The sequence below is a fragment of the Blennius ocellaris genome (genome assembly GCF_963422515.1).
Source record: "Blennius ocellaris genome assembly, chromosome: 9".
NCBI classification, from domain to species: Eukaryota; Metazoa; Chordata; class Actinopteri; order Blenniiformes; family Blenniidae; genus Blennius; species Blennius ocellaris.
This window is the reverse complement of record NC_137658.1, coordinates 6,706,564-6,723,462: the sequence shown is the minus strand read 5'-3', so window position 1 is coordinate 6,723,462 and position 16,899 is coordinate 6,706,564. Positions and strand designations below refer to the sequence as shown.

Sequence of the window (16,899 nt, the reverse complement as noted above, 5' to 3'; positions counted from 1 at the left end):
CAAATAAACAAATCAATAGCAGGTTTTACAGACTTTATGTGCCTGAGAGAAACTTCCCATCATGGTGATGAATAATAAAATGACCGTGGTGTTACAGAACCAGTGCATGTGTTTGATCAGTCCGTCACAACCGAAAACAATGGCACTTTCTTTTACATCAAACATAATACTAAGAATCACTGGTGTTTTTAGTCTGATCACATGGAAGATGCGTCTACGGCGACATTCATTTATTGTACAAGTGTCACTTCTTGGATGGCTTCCGCCTGAGACTCAGCGACCTCATGGAGCCGAACATTCTCCTCCCCAAATCCCTCAGCGATTTGGAGCGCTGGAGGGGCATCCGCGGAGGAGGGGAGGGCGAGAACGACGGGGAGGAGAGCGGGGAGAGGGAATGGCAGCTCCCTTCCAGGCTCTGGGAACGCGAGAGGTTAAAGAGGCTGGCGGTGGAGGACAGGCGTTTGTCGTCCTCTCTCGCCCTGAGTCGTCTGACCCCATCGTTTTTGCCGCTCCCCATCCCGCTGTGGCCGACGTCCAGGGAGGAGACCCAGTGGGACCGCCTGGAGGGCTCCTCGTTGTAGTGATGGGGCACCAGCAGGCCCTGGGACTCGCTTCTGAACAGAGCCCTCCTGGAAAGCCTGAGGCTGGAGCTGCGTCGCTCTCCGTCCTCCTTCCCCCTCTTCTTGGAGAAGATCGGGGAGGTGTCCACTTTGAGCTTCTTGTCACTGGCGCCGGACGACGCCTTCATCTTCCTTTGCTCCCTCCTCCAGCTTCCGATGCTGTTCCTCCTCCAGCCGTAGCCGTACTCGGCTCTGTCCATCTCCTCCTTGTTGTTTTCGGACTCTTTGCCCCAGAGGCGTCCCTCAAAGCCTCTCCAGCGTTTGTTGGAAGGTTTCCTGGGTGTCTGGGACGATTTCAGCGACTTCTCTTCGTCGCCCCAAACTGAGCTGTAGTCGTCGGCTCTGGCGTAGCTGCTCACCGTCGCCGCTCTGACCAACTTATGGGAGGCGTGCTTCCCCCGGTACAGTCCCTCTCCTTCCGCCCCCTTCCACTTGCTGCCTCCGCCGCCGCCTCCGCCACCCTGACGCAGTGATCCGCCTCTGTTTTGGAAGCCGCCATGCTCCACGGGAGAGGTCCTGGTTATGGTGCGGGGAAGGGAACATTGGAAAGGCGCATCCCTTCGGAAAACCGAGAGAGGGGTGGCACCCAGGGGTGAAGGCTGGAGAGGCCGTGGGGGAGAGCGGCCCCGCGGGGTCGGGCGGGAGGCGGGAGAGGATGCCGTGGAGGAGGGGAGGTCAGATGAGTAGGGAATTTGCTGGTAGTGACAGTGTGAGGAGTAGTGAGGGGAGGGGACATGGATGGACTGGTAAGGGTGTATCGGGCTGCTGGCGTGTGAGAGAGGAGGGGTGACGCTGCACTGAGACTGTGGGGAGTGGGTGACGCTGAGAGAGAGCTGTATTGGTCTCTGGGGGGTGAGTTCTGTTATTCGACTGTACTCGTGGTCCGCCTGGGGTATCAGGTGAGTTTTGCTGTGCCCCCTCACCTCACCGGCAGGATCTGTTTGGAAGCAGTCTATGTCCAACTCCACACCTTGCTCCATGAGTCCAACTACGACGGCCCGGGACAAGCCAGAGAGGCGGGATATCTCTCCCACCATGGGGGAGTCCTCACTGAGCTTGGGACTGGAGCTGGGCTCTTGTATCAAGCTGCTGCGCTGGGAGCCGGGAGCGGACCCGGCGTTCGTACCAAACACTGACAGTCCAGTCTCAGGCGGTGCAACAGTGCCCCAGTCTAGGGAGCGGCAGAAGGCTGATGAAGCGAACGCAGCACTGGCTCCAGACCCCGAAGGCACCTCCAGGGAGCTGCGGTGGTTCAGGCTGCTCGGACAAGTTGAAATGCGAGGTCGTGATCGCAGCGCTGGAGTGGGCGTTGCTGAAGTGAGGGATGAGGCAGACGCTCCGCAGCCTCCGTTTTTCGGATTGTCCACCAGCCCGCAGCTGGAGTTTAAACCAGGAGTCAGGTTGAGGTTGAGGTTCAGATGCAGATTTATGTTCAAGTCTTCGCCGGTGGCTGATGGAAGGTTACCCAGGTTGATTGAGTTCCTGGTGGCTTTTTTCCCCGTGGCACTAAGGCTGACCCTGGCTGAGTTCCCTAGCAGTGACTTACAGGGTGTGATGCTGCCCCCTGGAAGGGTGGAGGGTGTACTGCGGCTCTCAAAGGCAGAAAGGGACTGGGTGGAACCGTGACTTTTCCCTGGAGTACAAATACCTCTGTGGGTCATCAGGCCAGAGGTGGCAGCTGAGGCTATGTCACAGCTGGAAGAGGTCACCCGACCGTGGTACTGGCGAGCAAGCCGAAAAATGTACTGCTCCAACTTGCTGAAGGAGGGCGGAGAGGGACGCTGCTGAGGTGGGACAAGAAGAGTCGGGTCCACATTTGACTCTTCCTCATCTTGATGCAGTCCCTCAGGACTCGTAGAGGCTGATTGTTCCTGACTTTGGGAGGTAAAGAGCGGGCTCTGGAGGGCGACGGCGTGCAGTGGGCTGGGGTAGGAGTACACTTCTTTGGTCCGGCGGGACACCAGGTCTGTGCAGTAGCGAGGGTCAAGCTGAGGCTTTGAATGCAAAGAGGAGGAAGGGGACGCAGGATTGAGAAGGGGCACGAGGGAAGAAATCAGCGAGTCGCCAAGTCCAGAGCAAAGGTCAGACAGAAACCTCAGACCGCTTGATTCAAGGTCACTTTGGACTGTAAAAGACAAGAAAAGAACAATGTTAGACAAAACATGTTATCTGAGAGTATCATTCACTGAATATTAACATTTAGATTCAAGACCTTGACTCGAGTTCACAGTCCAAACAAGGATATGAATGTTGTTGTTTTTTCCCCTCCTGATACTGAAGTTCTTTGCACGTGTCTGTAGTCTGGTGCAGCTCACCTGAAACAGGGGTCTTTTCAGTTGGTTCAGAGTCGTCCCGGCTGCTTTGTGGTGCGGTCTGCGGTAACTGCGCCACACCTTCTGACCACAAGATGTCAGCGGGCAGCGGAGCCTGCTCCCAAAGCTTCAGCGGTCTGGCCGTTGGCATGGGCCCTCCATGAGCAGCTTCACTCGACACCGAGTAGCACGAGTCGGACAGCGAGCTTCCACTCACCGAATAGAAACCTTGACAAAAGTAGAAGAAACAGCCCGCATGTGAAAAACAAGCATTCGGCAAATCGTCTATAATCCAGACCTCACAGCCTTCCTGTGAGTTTGAAATCCCCAAATTCTCAAAAAGCAATAGAATTTTTTGCATTTTATGTGGTTTGTTTTTGAAAAATAGAACAATTGTGATATTTTCTCAACTACGTCTCTCCAAATGTAACCATGTGGTCATTTGTTACAATGAAAGCATATTAGAAAGACACTAGGAAGTGTTTCAGATATATTTTTAAATATAATTTTACAACTTTTTAAACTCAATCCATCAGTCGTTTACTAGTAAAAGTTGCTCGATGTAGCTATGCTTGTCAAATCAACATGAAACATGAAGCAAGGACTTCAATAATTAATAAATATTGCAGCTCTTCAATCAAAATGTCACATAATCTACATTGTCTTTAAATGTACCAATATAGCTTCAGTTACACTTGTTTTTGTAATCACTTTAAAGCTGGGCAGTAATTTCACTGCGTAGTGCTGAACAATGAGGAGACATCGCCTACAGAAACTCAAACTTCATTAAAATTCCTGAAGAAGGGCGTCACAGAACAGGTTCCACTGTTTAAAGTCCGGCCGTCAGCACTTTTGCTGCAACAGCATCTCCAACCTCAAGAACTTAAACGGCAAAATCAAAAAAACTAATGTTATCAGAATAACTCTGAATTTATTTTGCAGAAGCACTGCCTTTGGGGTATCAGGCTTCGGCTTAATTATTTCCATGCCAAAGAAAGTGAGGAGCTTTTTCTTTGGGGGCGAAAAAAAAAGTATGTAGGAGTTTGATAACAAAGAGAGAAAAAAAAAAATGTTCTTGGAGTCACAGGGAGTACATTTTCATAATATCTGTGAAAGTTTGGAAATGAAAGACCGAAACAGTGACGGCCAGTAAGAAACTGAGCGAGGGCCTGCATGCAAACAAAAGGAGCGCGGGTTAATGTTTGATGGGAATTCTCTCGAGGTGAGCTGCGGTTGCGAATGAGGTGACAAACTGTTGGTGATTGCACAGGTCGGTGTCGTTATCACGCTTTGGCAAGCATTTTACCTGAACTGGGCCTGGAGTCGGTATCGAGGTGGACTAAACCACCGGGGTCGGGGGTCGGGGGAGAGAGCAGCTCCGACGGAGCGTCCCAGGACAGAGTGGACCAGCGCGAGTTGCTCCCCCTGCCAGAGGAGAAGTGAGCCGTCCCGTCACCTGAGTTACCACCACAGTCCTCCGGGCTGCTCTGACAGGCCAATACTGTCGTATCCGAGGGAGAGGGAGCCTGAAAAGGAAATATGTGGTCTTTAAAAATCGTAAACAAGTCGTGTTCACGACGCAAAATAACACATAAAACTAATCGGAATAAAACAGGGTGAAAATACAAAAGCTTTGTGGTTAAGGTTCAGGATTTGATTGGCCGTCTCCTTAAAACTGCTGAAAAGAAATACAATAATAGTAATAACGATGATTGATTTGGACAGTGGATTTGTAATTTAGTTGGACCTGATGCTAATCATTGATTTACTGGGTCAGAAGTCACAAATAAAAGCTTCTGGGACAAGTGATGCAACTGTTTTGTTCAACTATGCATAAATATTCCACTGTCAATAAAAATACTTCTGCCAACAAAAATCCAAGTGAGGAAAATGCAGTGAACCACTACGACAATCTCAATCCAGGCTAATACTGTAGTACATATGTCTTTGGACTGTGGGAGGAAACTAGAGGAGCAAACCTATAACGTTTAAGTGCAATCTCGTAAAGTATAAAAGAGAGTCACGAATAGAGATAAGTTGCCTGGAAGCATTGCACTTGAATGAATGTCCTCGGTTGCTTCACAGCCCCGACAATATAGACGCTGTTTGACAAACGCCACTCTTGAACCCCCCCCCCCCCCCCCCCCCCCCCACTCCTCTTCCTGCGTGTCTTTGACATGACGGAGGCATGAGTACAATCGTCTGAAGAGACGTTGGTGGACTGTATGGCCGTGATATCATTTACCAGGCACACGCTTGGACCACATCACGTCACACTTACTGGAACAGTCAAGCATGAAGACTCACCCACACACACACACCCAGACACACACACACACAAGAATAACAATCACTCCATCAAGTTAGCAGAGTGCCTCCATTTCCCAGATTAGCAAAGGCTCAAAAGAGAAACCCCCCTCGTCCAATTATCCTCCAAATCTCCCCCACCCACCCACCCCCTCCCACCCATCTCTCCAGGAGAGCAGCCAAGACCTTTCTTTTGCATTAGTGGGATCGAGGCCGGACAACAGGAACACTGAGCGCGTCTGATCAATCCTCTTGTTACCGAGGAGACAATACAGGTAGTGACTCACTGCTGGGTGACAGCAGAGGAGGGGGATTCAGAGGATAATGGGAGACGACAGATGACGTAACAAAAGAGAAGCCAGAGCAGCAGAAAGAAAAGAAATGGGAGGGGGGGGGGGGGGGGGGGGGGGGTTTATCTGTGCGATGGTGTAACTTGTTTTTAGACACTTCATCTTCCTGGAGAAAAGTGTAAAGTCCCTAAAATTCAAGACGTCAAACAAGGCCTTCCAGAATATTACCTGGTGATTGTGTTCAGACCAAACGTGGTAAGCTTGCGGTGGGTAAACAGTTCAGGACTTTGACCCATCTCTTGACCCCCGACCCCCCCCCCTCCCCGTTCGGGATCCTGCCCCCTGTGTTTCATCTTTATGAGTCTTTAGTGAGTCGTGGCTGAGTGGGTGACCGGAAACAAGCAAGAGGGACAAAAAAAAGAGACAAAAATAAGCGAATGAGTCACATAGCGGGTGAGGGTGAGGTAAGCTGAGGGGGGGGGGGGGTGTGGGTGGGGGCAGCGGCGGTTGCCGGGTGCGAGAGAAGGGCATCTTGAAGGACCCCCACCTCCCCCACACTGCCCTCAACAAATAATCCCACCCTCCATAATATCCTGCGAGCCAGCCGCCCCCTACTCACCATAGCTACAGCTGCTCTCTCTCTCTCTCGCTCTCTCTCTCTCTCACTATCGCTTCTCCTCCCACACAGACCCACAACAGGCTCGGCAAAATGTTTTAACACAGCCTCAACACATGCACGGCGTGACTTCCACTCATGTTTGAGTCGCTGCAGATTTCTACTTCTGCCCCCCCCCCCCCACCCCCAAAAAAAGAAGCACAAACAGAAACAAAGTTAAGGATGTGGAGCACTCTTTAAAAAGTCTCTTAAAATGTGTAAATGTCAGCTCAACTCTCTCCCTGCAAGGAAGATGCATTGCACATTGCAGGGTATCATGTTACCCAGTGACCAGGGGCATGATCAAATCATAGGAGGCTAAACAGGCATGAGGGTGGACGTCTGCTTGGAGCTCTGTAACCTGATATCCCCTCGCATTACGGGAGGAGTGGAGCCCCTCTGGAGCAACGTGTAGAAAATGCACAGGTCGATTGGATAATAATACTACAGTGATCGCAGCTGCACAAGCAACACACACTCCCCCCCCCCAGTAATAGGTGCATGATGTCATCTGCAGGACAAAATTGCATGGGTCTCCACGTTGGGGGAGCAAGTTGCTGAGAAGAAGTACCTTTTTCACTCCTCAAGCAGGACAGCGTTTTGGGGTTTTTTTGTGCAATGCATTATTAATGTGGTGTGGAAATTTAAAAGACGGCCCACGCTGTGCGTCTTCCATCTCCACCACTGAGCAGATTCTGCAACATGTCAGGTGGATCTCACTCACACATGAACGTATCAACGTTACAAGAGGTTTTTTTTTGTTGTTTTTTTTTTTTTCTTTCTTTGAGCTCAGAAACATCCCCAGGCAAAAAAAAATCAGACAAAAGCTGTTTCACTCTACAAGTCGCAGTAATAGCTCTCCATGTAAGACGATGCTTTCCAATAGGAAACCTATTTTGAAGATGGGCTGACAGCAAAGGGAAGCACACACACACACACACACACACACACACACACACACACACACGAGACTGTTGACACTGCTTATTAACACTGAACCTTGCAATTAACTTTATTACAGATTGAGTTTCTTGGTGATTGAAGAGTTGTTTGATATCCGAACCGGTGGAATGAAAGCTGCAGCTCCTGTTTTTGATCAAAGATATTGATTTTTTTTAGCATCAATGGCATAAATGACAACTGTGTTTCCTCCAACACTGCTGCAAGAATGTAGCTTGTGATCATCAAAACAGCCACTGTCTGTTCATGAAACGACACACTGGCTGCATATGTGAATTAAGGGACGCTTTCCAACACTCTCGCCGGTTCTCCCACTCTTGTTTTCCGTCTCCTTCAGGGAGAATATTTATTTTTGAACACCGACTGGAAACATGAGCGAGGGACGACACAGGCCAACAAGACATTTTTCCAGTTCCACAAACTGTGAAATGATTCAATTAATCAAAACTTCAGTTTTTTGGTTGTTTTTTTGTTAATATTTTCTGAAAAAAATCAGTTTGTGCTTCACAAATTCAGGGGTTCATCACATGACTGCAGTTATTCTAAACAGGACAGATGACACAGCGTGGCCGTAATCCCAATCTGACAGACTGGATTTACCCTGAGATAACTCTCAGTTATTAGACAGAAAAAAAAAAAAAATAGGTGAATCACATTTCATGAGTTTAATCCCAAAATGCAAAAAAAAAAAAAAAAATGACCCTGCAGAACAGCTACCAAATCCTCTGGTTATAAACTTGTTTGATTTTTTTTTGAAAGACAGAACAACCTGTGTCTGTTGTTTTGTTTGTTTGCTTTTCAGACTGGGATGGCAGGTGGACTTTTCAATCCCGAGTGGTTTAATCCCCCGTGTCCCTCCAGCCACGCACCTAAAGTGTTGAGCATCTTGCAGGGCAGCTGTCAGGCATGCATGAATGTGACTAACACATGTAAAGCATCTTGTGTGCTGAAAATGTAGTGTATAAGTAAACAGATTTACAAGTAAGACCTCCAGATTATTGGTGAGCAACCTTGTCTCATGGTGAAGGAAAAGTTTGGACTTTGTATTTTACACTTTTTTTTGCACGTTCTCCTTGTGCATATATGGGTTTTTGTAAATGCAATCGGACATCGTCCAGCAGTCCAAAGACATACGTAAAGTAATTTACGGGAAGGAGCAATTGTGCGTGGCCATCTGTGCCTCTGTTGTTGAGCCTTCTGCCCGATACGAGCAAGGGCCTGTTTGTTTCAGCCCACGACAACCAGAGGTCAGATAAAGCACATCTTCTTTTTTTCTTATCGACTTAGCTTTGTCTTCACTGGCTGCAAACAATTAGTTTCCATTCATGTCCTTTCGTGTGAGTTAGTGCGGCCTGACAGGGTGAAGAGGGCCAAGCGCCAGCCTGCACGGCTCCACCGGCAGCTTCCCTTCAGAGGTGAGAATGAGCAATGCTCTCCACGGGGGGGGGGGGTGACAGTGGTGATGCTGATGGGTGGGCGGTGAGGAAGGCAGCACATTATGAGACACACTTCCATGCAGATAGATGCCCTCTCTCTCTCTCTCTCTCTCCGATGGGACCGTAACTTTCTATCCATGCCCTTGCGGAAGCAGTCTCGTTATTATTTCAAGTGTTTTGTTTTGTTTCCCCCTCCCCGCTCTCGGCTGCAACATGTTCAGATTTTGATATCATCCCATCAAGTGGAATACACCACTCGGCGAAGGTGACCTCGGCTGGAGCCTGTTTCAGACACACGATGTATTAATACGCCGCGGGCCTGGTGACTAATACCACTCACTGGCATCAGAAACACATTCACAGGGTAACAGTGTGAGCGCCAGTGAAGCATTTGAACTCTCGGTAATGCATGTTTTCTACGGAAAAACCCTAAACAGCCGTGGACCTCGAACACAACATGAACTTGTCATTTATTACATTCTGGATATGATCCAATGCTAATCTGCGCTCATGCAAAATAACAGGGCAGCTCCTTAGAACGTATTCATGCAGTCTTCTGCAACAAAGACTTATGTGGAAAGTTATTACTATTAGTTAAAATGAGAAGTGCGAAAACAGAAGAACTGCTCTTGTACTCAGCTTTAACTACCACTACTAAGTTATATTATTGCTTGTATATAATGTACATATAAGCAATGCATGCAATACTAAATGTGTCATAGTAATTTGTAATTCTATAGATTAGAGAAGGAAGTTCATAACCAGAAGTTTGTTTATTTAATGCCACTTTCAACGGATGGACGTCGGGGCTTTAAACTCGTGCCAGAATTCTGCTGGCGATTCGTTGCGGCGATCCTGGCGGGAGCAGTCAAAGACATATGGCGGCACAGTTTTAAGTAATACCGCAAAGTCATCAAAAAATTGCGATTGCAATATGATTTTGTGACATATAAACAGAGATATATGGATTTCATGTGTTTCAGCTTTGGAATTTGTCCTTCCAAATAACTGCTCCTTCTCTTGAAACCAATTTTAAACTGATACATGGCCTTTTTAGGAATTTCTATTTATATAGTTATGAACTTTGTTGGCCTTTTCACTTGGTTTTTTTTTGTGCATCTTACCTCTGACTTCTTGCTGCCAGAGACGATTTCCTATTGAGACAATTAAGTGAAATGTGATATGTTATCAACGCAAACTGGTGGAATAGAGCTTCATCTATTTGGTCAAGTATGTTGACGTGCAGAGCATCAATGCACAGTGCAGGACAAACATTTTGAAATGTGCATATCGTGAAATTTGATGAGAAACATGTGATATATATATATATACATATATATGTGCATATAGCCCCAGTAAGAACCCACAGTAATCTTATAACCAGGACTTCTATTCATCAGCAGTTGAGCAGAAGAAGTTTTACTTTGCTGCTCAAAAACACGTCAGAACTGACAGACTTGTGAAGTAAAATCCGGCCAAAAGTTAAGCTGTGAGTCGGTTTGCTTGAGCAGGTGAACAAAAGCGGGGCTCCTGATCCTCGTTTAAAGAGTCGGATTCCTTCCTGAAGTTCCCTTAATTTGAAATGATGAGAAGATAAAGTCAAATGAGAGTGGAGGATTAGCCGGTACAGCTGTCAATGCAGTGATCACTTCACGCTGGGAAGTTGTTGTTTTTTCGCAACTTTGATCAGAGCAGAGAAGATTTTGTTACTTTATTCTGTCTCCAAATGTGACAAACCCCTGGCACAGCAATAACTGTTAGTGGTACTGTGTGTATTTTTAAAATAGAGTTGTTGTTTTGGTTTTTTTCAACATTCAAATTTGGCAATTTTCAGACATGTGACCAAATCGGCACATTTATTACTACTCCACACAGACTTTCCTACTAAATAATGCAAACCTACTATATAATTCTGTGCGATGCCGTTAAAACACAAAACAAGTCCCCTCCTGATTATTTTTTCATGATGTTTTGGCCTAAAAGGTGCAATTCAACTGCAGTAAAGAGGGACCCTCCATGAAAAGGAAGCAATTAGTTCTGCTTATGAAGGCTGGGATGTTTCTTTAAACTGAAGCTAATTGGGGTTTTTTTTTTTTTCATTATTTCCTCCAACCAACAAAGTATTAGTTGTTATAATAACTGAATTAAAATGTCTAAGATGGAAATCCCATTTCTAATGATGTGACCTTTAGTTTTATTTATGCTCTCACTTCTATCAGGTTTTTTTTTGTTTTTCTTTAATTAATTTGTGGGTTCAAATTGTCAACAAATGAAGGCCCGGACCAGCTTCAGGCTTTAGGATGGGACCCGTTCACACGACATCCTCATGGATTACATGTCAGCACACATTCCTCACATTCTCAGCACAAAAGGACCTGCAGTATACATTTCAGGACAAGTTCGAGGAATGGGGTTCTTTCTATCCGAGGCTGGGTTTGAGGACAGTCCCTGGGTTTATTTTCGGGTCTGGGTCACTCAGCAGTGAAGAATTCAGAATACCGGCCATTTGCCCCCCCCCCCCCCCCCCCCCAAAAAAAAAAAAAAAAACAACAGACATCAGTGTGTTTTACTACGTGCACCTGCTTGTTTCCTGAGTAACCTTGAGGCAGGGCGCACTGCCAGACGGGAGCTGGTTCCCTGACCTCTGTGACATCTGCTCCATGTGGCGGTCACACATAATAATGCCCGGGCTGCACGCTCGGATGGTCATTGGCACCATCTCAGTCACAATTGGCCATTCAGCTCTCGGCGCAGCCGCGCGCCGCCGCCGGGCAGCGATAGAAATCTGTCCGCGCGCCGCAGAGGGACCGGGCTCGTTGGCGGATCACCATCAAACCCCCCGCATCCATATTTAATAACCCCGTCATGTCGAGATCCCGGGCGCACTCACTGACCTGTTGCCTGCGGGACGTCGCAGAGCCACGCTCGGGGTCCGAAGTGGCGCTTTCCGGGGTCCCGCTGCCTTCCTCCTCCTCCTCCTCCTCCTCTTCCTCCTCCTCCTCCTCCTCCTCGGTGCTGGTGGCCGCGGGGTCTCGGTCCTCCAGAGCACCGTCCACCCTCTCCAGGTGTCTGCACCGGAGCACCTCCAGCTCCAGCACCCCGGCCAGCGTCGCCTTGAGGCGCTCCCCGATGCGGACGCGCTCGGTGCCCGACCAGAGCGAGTTCACGCAGCCGCGTCGGGCGGCCATCCCGGTCCACCCGGTGCAACCGGAACCGAAGACGCACCCGCTGACCACCGCTCTTTCTTTCGTAGACGAGAAGGGCTGAACGGGCGTCACGGGCGAGCGGCACGGGTCCGGGCGACGGGAACGACCATTGCGGCACTTTGCGCGGAGGCGGCGTCGGAATCAGACCGTAATCCCGATGTCCATCTGTAACGTGCCATGCAGCTTCACGCGGCGCACTGGCACGAGACTGGAATTAATGAATCTAGCAGCAGACCGAGGAATCGATCAGCCAGCCGCGTCTCATATGAGCCCAGGAGAACGGATCCTCCGATGACATCCCTCCAGTTTCTCTCCTCACTTGAAGCCGCGCGTCCGGCGGAGCGTCAGAACGCAGCGTCCTCCGGCGAGACAATGAGACACAAGCGGAGGCTGAGAGCGTTACTGCGTTACATGTGAGCGCAGGAGGCGGAGAGGAGGAGGAGGAGGTGGTGGTGGAGGAGGAGGAGGAGGAGCCTCTGCGCCGCGAAGCTGCATGCAGATTGGACGGACAAGTTTTTCAAAAGGACGCAGGAAAAAAAAAAAAAACTAAATTCCCCTGGAGTGTCCAACTTCAGTGGGGAAACAAAACAAGAGGAAACCGCAGAAAGGAAACTAACATTTCTCACATGAACCACTGACGAAAAACTAGTACAGACACAGACTATTAGTAGTAGTAGTAGTCGTAGTAGTATTAGTATTATTAATAATGATATTTCTTTGCAAAAGGCTCACACTTAAGTGTCTAAATACAAAACAGTAAAAAGCATAAAAACACAGTAAAGATAATTAAAAAAAACACACATTAAACAGTGATGAAGTACCGAGATGCATCATAACACTGCTGCTTGTTGCACTGGATTTCTTTTGATGAATTTATTGCACTGAATGTTTATTACTACATTCAGGTTGGATTAAAAGTAGATTAAAAACACATTAAGATCCAAACTAACAATATAAAATAAAGAAGATACATTCAGATGTTCTTATTGTGATTTTGGTAAATAATAATACTGTGAACTTCAAGAACGTTTCGCCAATAATAGCTTACTTTAATTAAAGGGAGATTTCGTGTCGTGATATGAATTGCTGGATAACATTTTAAGATTGAGATCTCATTTTCAATAAAAAAAAAAACACAGGCAGCTGCTTTGGACTTCTAATAAACAAACAAACAAACACAAAACAAACTTTTTTTTTAAACACACATTTCACTTTATTTAATTCAAGGTACTTTTATCTTCCGTCTCTCACTTTGAAACCAGCCGTCATTCATAACTGTAGCAGTTCACCAGCTGTGACGTAGAAAATAGAAAGTGTGTGTGTGTGCAGTGGAAATAATGACTCCCTCTGTTCTCTGTGTGTTTCCAAACCCATTGTTTATAACCTTGATTTATTTCGAGCTCGATCACAGTAAACCTGGAGCATATATTATTTCTGAACAGCAGCGTGGCGGCCTGCTCAGTCCACTGGACGGACTAAAAATAAAGCTGCTGGGTGACACAAACACAAGGCAGAGAGGATGACAGCAAGGAGGGCAAGGCAGACAATCCAGGGCCAGCTGGTCAACAACTACCTCAAGTCCTCAAACAGATGACTTCTTTAGAAAAGCTTATAAAGATTATTGTTTCACTTTTCTTTTTCTTTTTTTTGAGTCAACTAAAATCATATGTAACATAATTACTTGGACTGTGAGCGTAAAATGTCTGGAAATATTGAAATCAAACTTGAAACATTTCAAACAGAGCAAGTTGCAGCTGCTCTGGGGCAATAACAACTCACAGCGCAGAGAGGGACACCGTGTTTTTATTAACATTATACATGACACGTCAGAGTAATAACTTTTAAATTAAAACAAAATGGGAACACAAACCAATGAAGTGAAAGGTCACAGTTTTCATTTCTGGTAAACACCCAATATCAGTTTTCACAGTTATTCATGCACTACTCGATTATATCTGTTAATATAAGGAACTTACACTTGCAAGTGTGGCAGGACACTGGATATGTTGCACCACTTTCTTTGTGCAGAAAGCTCAAAAACAGCCAAATTAAACCTTCTCATCTGTGTTTCTCACGTTTGTGGCCATGGTAGATTATCTTTCATGCATTAAAAAGTATGTGGATCAGAACGGATGGTTACAATCCGCAATATTACCATAAATTACGATTGGTCCTTTAAATTGATTCATAATGCACTGTTTACAAAAAAAAAAAATCCCAAATATGTTAATTGCAAAAAGGGTTTAGTATATTTTCTCGACTGTTGCTGCGAACTCAACTCACGTTTCCGCCTTTTAACCTGCAGGGGGCGACCTTCACCTACCGGAGAGCGGATGGTCCGGTTAATGTTTCCACAGCTGGAGTCTGCAGGACCTAAAGAGAGAAGGAGACACCCTCCTCATCTGAGACAGCTGGAAATACATTTAGGTTTATCGTGAGCAGGCGTGCGCAATAATGGAGACGAACTTGTGCAGATCAAAATGCACAACGATTACGTCGTAAAATATAAGCTTTGGAAATTTGCAGAGAGTTTGATCCCTTTGAGAGACAAAGCTAACGACTAAAATCCTCTTTCGTATCGATCTTAAAAAGCCATACATGCACATGGACCTTTACCAGTGTCTAATCAGACTTTATGTTCAGGGAAAGAATTGATAAAAACTCACATTTCTACTGCAGCAGCTGTGTGTGATACAAGGAGACTGTTTAGTCTGTTCGCTGTTTCCAAGGTGAATAATAGAACACTAACCGTATGAGAACGGCAGCTTATCAGACAAGCGACCTTATTTGGAAACTTCCGCTTTTTCTTCCCGTTTCTTCCAGGCATTATACGGCACCCGTCAACAGGACGGGCCTCTACTGAGGGAGACGTCGTCTCTTTGATTTGCAATGCTTCCATCTCTATGTCAAGTCGCAACGTCAATCAATGACTTGAAGATGTGAGTATTTGGGTCGTCATCTTGGTCTGTTGTTTTTACAGGGGTTAACGCAGCAACTCTTTGCAACTGGTTGTTTTATTAGACAGGGAGGTCAAAAGGTCAAACAGGTTGGTCACAAGATGTCACAATAAAAGGGGCCTGAGTGTGAGAATTTAGGTCATACGTTCCTTTTTCTTCGGGTCGAGGCTCCTCATGACTCCCGTTTCATAATCTGGTCCCGGCATCACTTTGTAGTACGCCTGTTCCCCTCGCTGTACGTGACAGTGGCGCCGATACCACAAGTGGATGTGAGAATGCTCAGCGAGATAACTGGTGAGTGTGAATCTATTCCAAACCAGCAAAGTGGACACACACACACACACACACACACACACCAAGACGAGGAGTGTGCCTTTGTTTGCTGGTGTCACATTGCGACTCCTCCCATCTGCACCTCCTATAAAACGCCGGCGGTCACATCAGCCCGGTGGGGTTTGCATTGACTTCCACCCGAGGGGACTTCGCAGTCAGCCCGGGTCAAGACCGCCACGCCGCCTCCATCCACGCCGGCCTCTGCAAACCGCCCCAGAGCAACACAAGTAACATGGCTCCTTTCGAGAAATCTATGGAGATGATGCCCTTCAAGCAGAGGAAATGTCTCGGTAAGACCTCCACGCGCCGGCCCCACGGTGGCTTTTGAAACTGCTCCTTAAATAAACTCTCCGTTTCTTTTTAAGCCACAAGAAAAGACGAAGTGTGTAATATCCGGTCTAAATTCCCCAACAAGTTGCCTGTGAGTTGCTTTGACCTCTGCTAACGGGAACGCCACCTCGTCCCATTTCTGTGTGTTAATTTGCCACCAGCTGATCACTGCTCTCATGTGTGTCTAGGTGATCGTTGAACGCTACATGCGTGAGAAAACCCTTCCCCTGTTGGACAAAACAAAGTTCCTGGTTCCTTTCGAGCTCACGTTGGGTCAGTTCCTCTGCTTGCTCAGGTAAATCACCCACATCTCCTACCTTTGTTTTCACCGTCACTATTTTCCTCCCTCAGATTGTCTCATTGTTCTGAAACAAACAAAAAAAGAAAGAAAGAAAAAAGCCTTCCAAAATATCTTTTTCCATCCGTGTTTCAGGAATAAGATCGACCTGGAGTCCACCCAGGCCCTGTTCCTGCTGGTCGCAGAGAAGAGCATGTCCTGCATGTCCTCCAGCATGGGGGAGGTTTACACGCGCCACAGCGACGCGGACGGCTTCCTCTACATCACCTACGCCTCACAGGAGATGTTCGGGGCGTGTCGGCCGACGGACAGGCCGTCGTCCTGAGCCCGACAACGAACTGAACTGTTTCAGACACCAAACAAGAAAACTGGAGGACAAAAAAAAGAAAAAGAAAAGAAAGAGGACAAACTGAGCCAAACAAAGACTATTTTTTTTTTTCTCTCCCAGTTTTGATGTTCCGAACATCTGCCTACCTCATGAAACATCTCTGGACTTTACTACGCAGAATAATAATCTGTGCCTTTCCCCTCTCTCTCTTTTTTTTCTTTTCTTGAGGAGTGTGGATAGAATCAGACTCATGACTTCCCGTTCCCATGGCTTTTTGATCGGATTTTTATCAACAGATAAATAAGTCTCAAAATAGTAAACCTGAATTTTTATTTTTTTTAAATAAGCATAGTAAAGCTGTACCTTTTCTGAACATTTATTTCCAAATTCAACAGGTTTTACAGTATAAATTTGTCATTTTTGACCAATCCTGCCGTCTCTGCCCGACAAAAATGGGATGAACATTTTAATGATTTAATTCTTCTTTTTGCGCACTTACTTTCCATTTCTCATTGCTCTTTTTTGGCGGGAAGGTGCAATTTCATCCACATTTCCCCTCACGAAAGTAAAAAGAAGGATCCCACAGATTCATCGGATGTATTTTTTTTGATGTTATTCTGGTTTGATCTGTATCCAGTACACCAAAAAATAAACACCCCTTGTAATTTATTGACTTTGTCTCATGTTGGCATCAGATATTTTACCTTGCAATATCAGGTTACACCATCAGCTGGAGGTCACATTATCCGTATCCATATAATAGACGTATATGTTTAATATCACATCGTCAAACTTTAAAGTCATTGGGTCTGGAGTTTATTCCATTCCATCACAAACGCCATCTTATAACTCTTAGTTGGGTTTCTT

At 46.6% G+C, this 16,899-nt stretch overlaps 2 protein-coding genes across 2 annotated transcripts; one reads left to right on the top strand and one right to left on the bottom strand.

Annotated features, from left to right (window-relative positions):
- Positions 1-161: 161 nt before the first annotated feature.
- LOC308134655 (uncharacterized protein) lies at positions 162-12,122 on the bottom strand. The gene is made up of 5 exons (XM_080502427.1): positions 11,630-12,122; positions 11,475-11,545; positions 4,239-4,458; positions 2,936-3,160; positions 162-2,745 (listed from the first exon to the last, which is right to left on the bottom strand). Exons 1-5 carry the CDS (start codon positions 11,766-11,768, stop codon positions 245-247), a joined length of 3,156 nt encoding a protein of 1,051 aa, XP_080358553.1. The 5' UTR covers positions 11,769-12,122; the 3' UTR covers positions 162-244.
- Positions 12,123-15,255: 3,133 nt separating this feature from the next.
- Positions 15,256-16,029, top strand: map1lc3cl (microtubule-associated protein 1 light chain 3 gamma, like; the record flags this gene model as incomplete). The annotated part of the gene is made up of 4 exons (XM_080502426.1): positions 15,256-15,366; positions 15,442-15,497; positions 15,595-15,701; positions 15,840-16,029. Exons 1-4 carry the CDS (start codon positions 15,309-15,311, stop codon positions 16,027-16,029), a joined length of 411 nt encoding a protein of 136 aa, XP_080358552.1. The 5' UTR covers positions 15,256-15,308.
- Between the last annotated feature and the right edge of the window lie 870 nt (positions 16,030-16,899).

Bases quoted from the DNA above. Each gene is read 5' to 3' on its own strand.
- LOC308134655 (XM_080502427.1), bottom strand. From the start codon at position 11,768: ATGGCCGCCCGACGCGGCTGCGTGAACTCGCTCTGGTCGGGCACCGAG. The intron at 4,459-11,474 runs GTCAGTGAGTGC...TTTCCTTTTCAG, and splicing joins CGACGTCCCGCAGGCAACAG to GCTCCCTCTCCCTCGGATAC. The intron at 2,746-2,935 runs GTGAGCTGCACC...TGTCTTTTACAG, and splicing joins TGAAAAGACCCCTGTTTCAG to TCCAAAGTGACCTTGAATCA.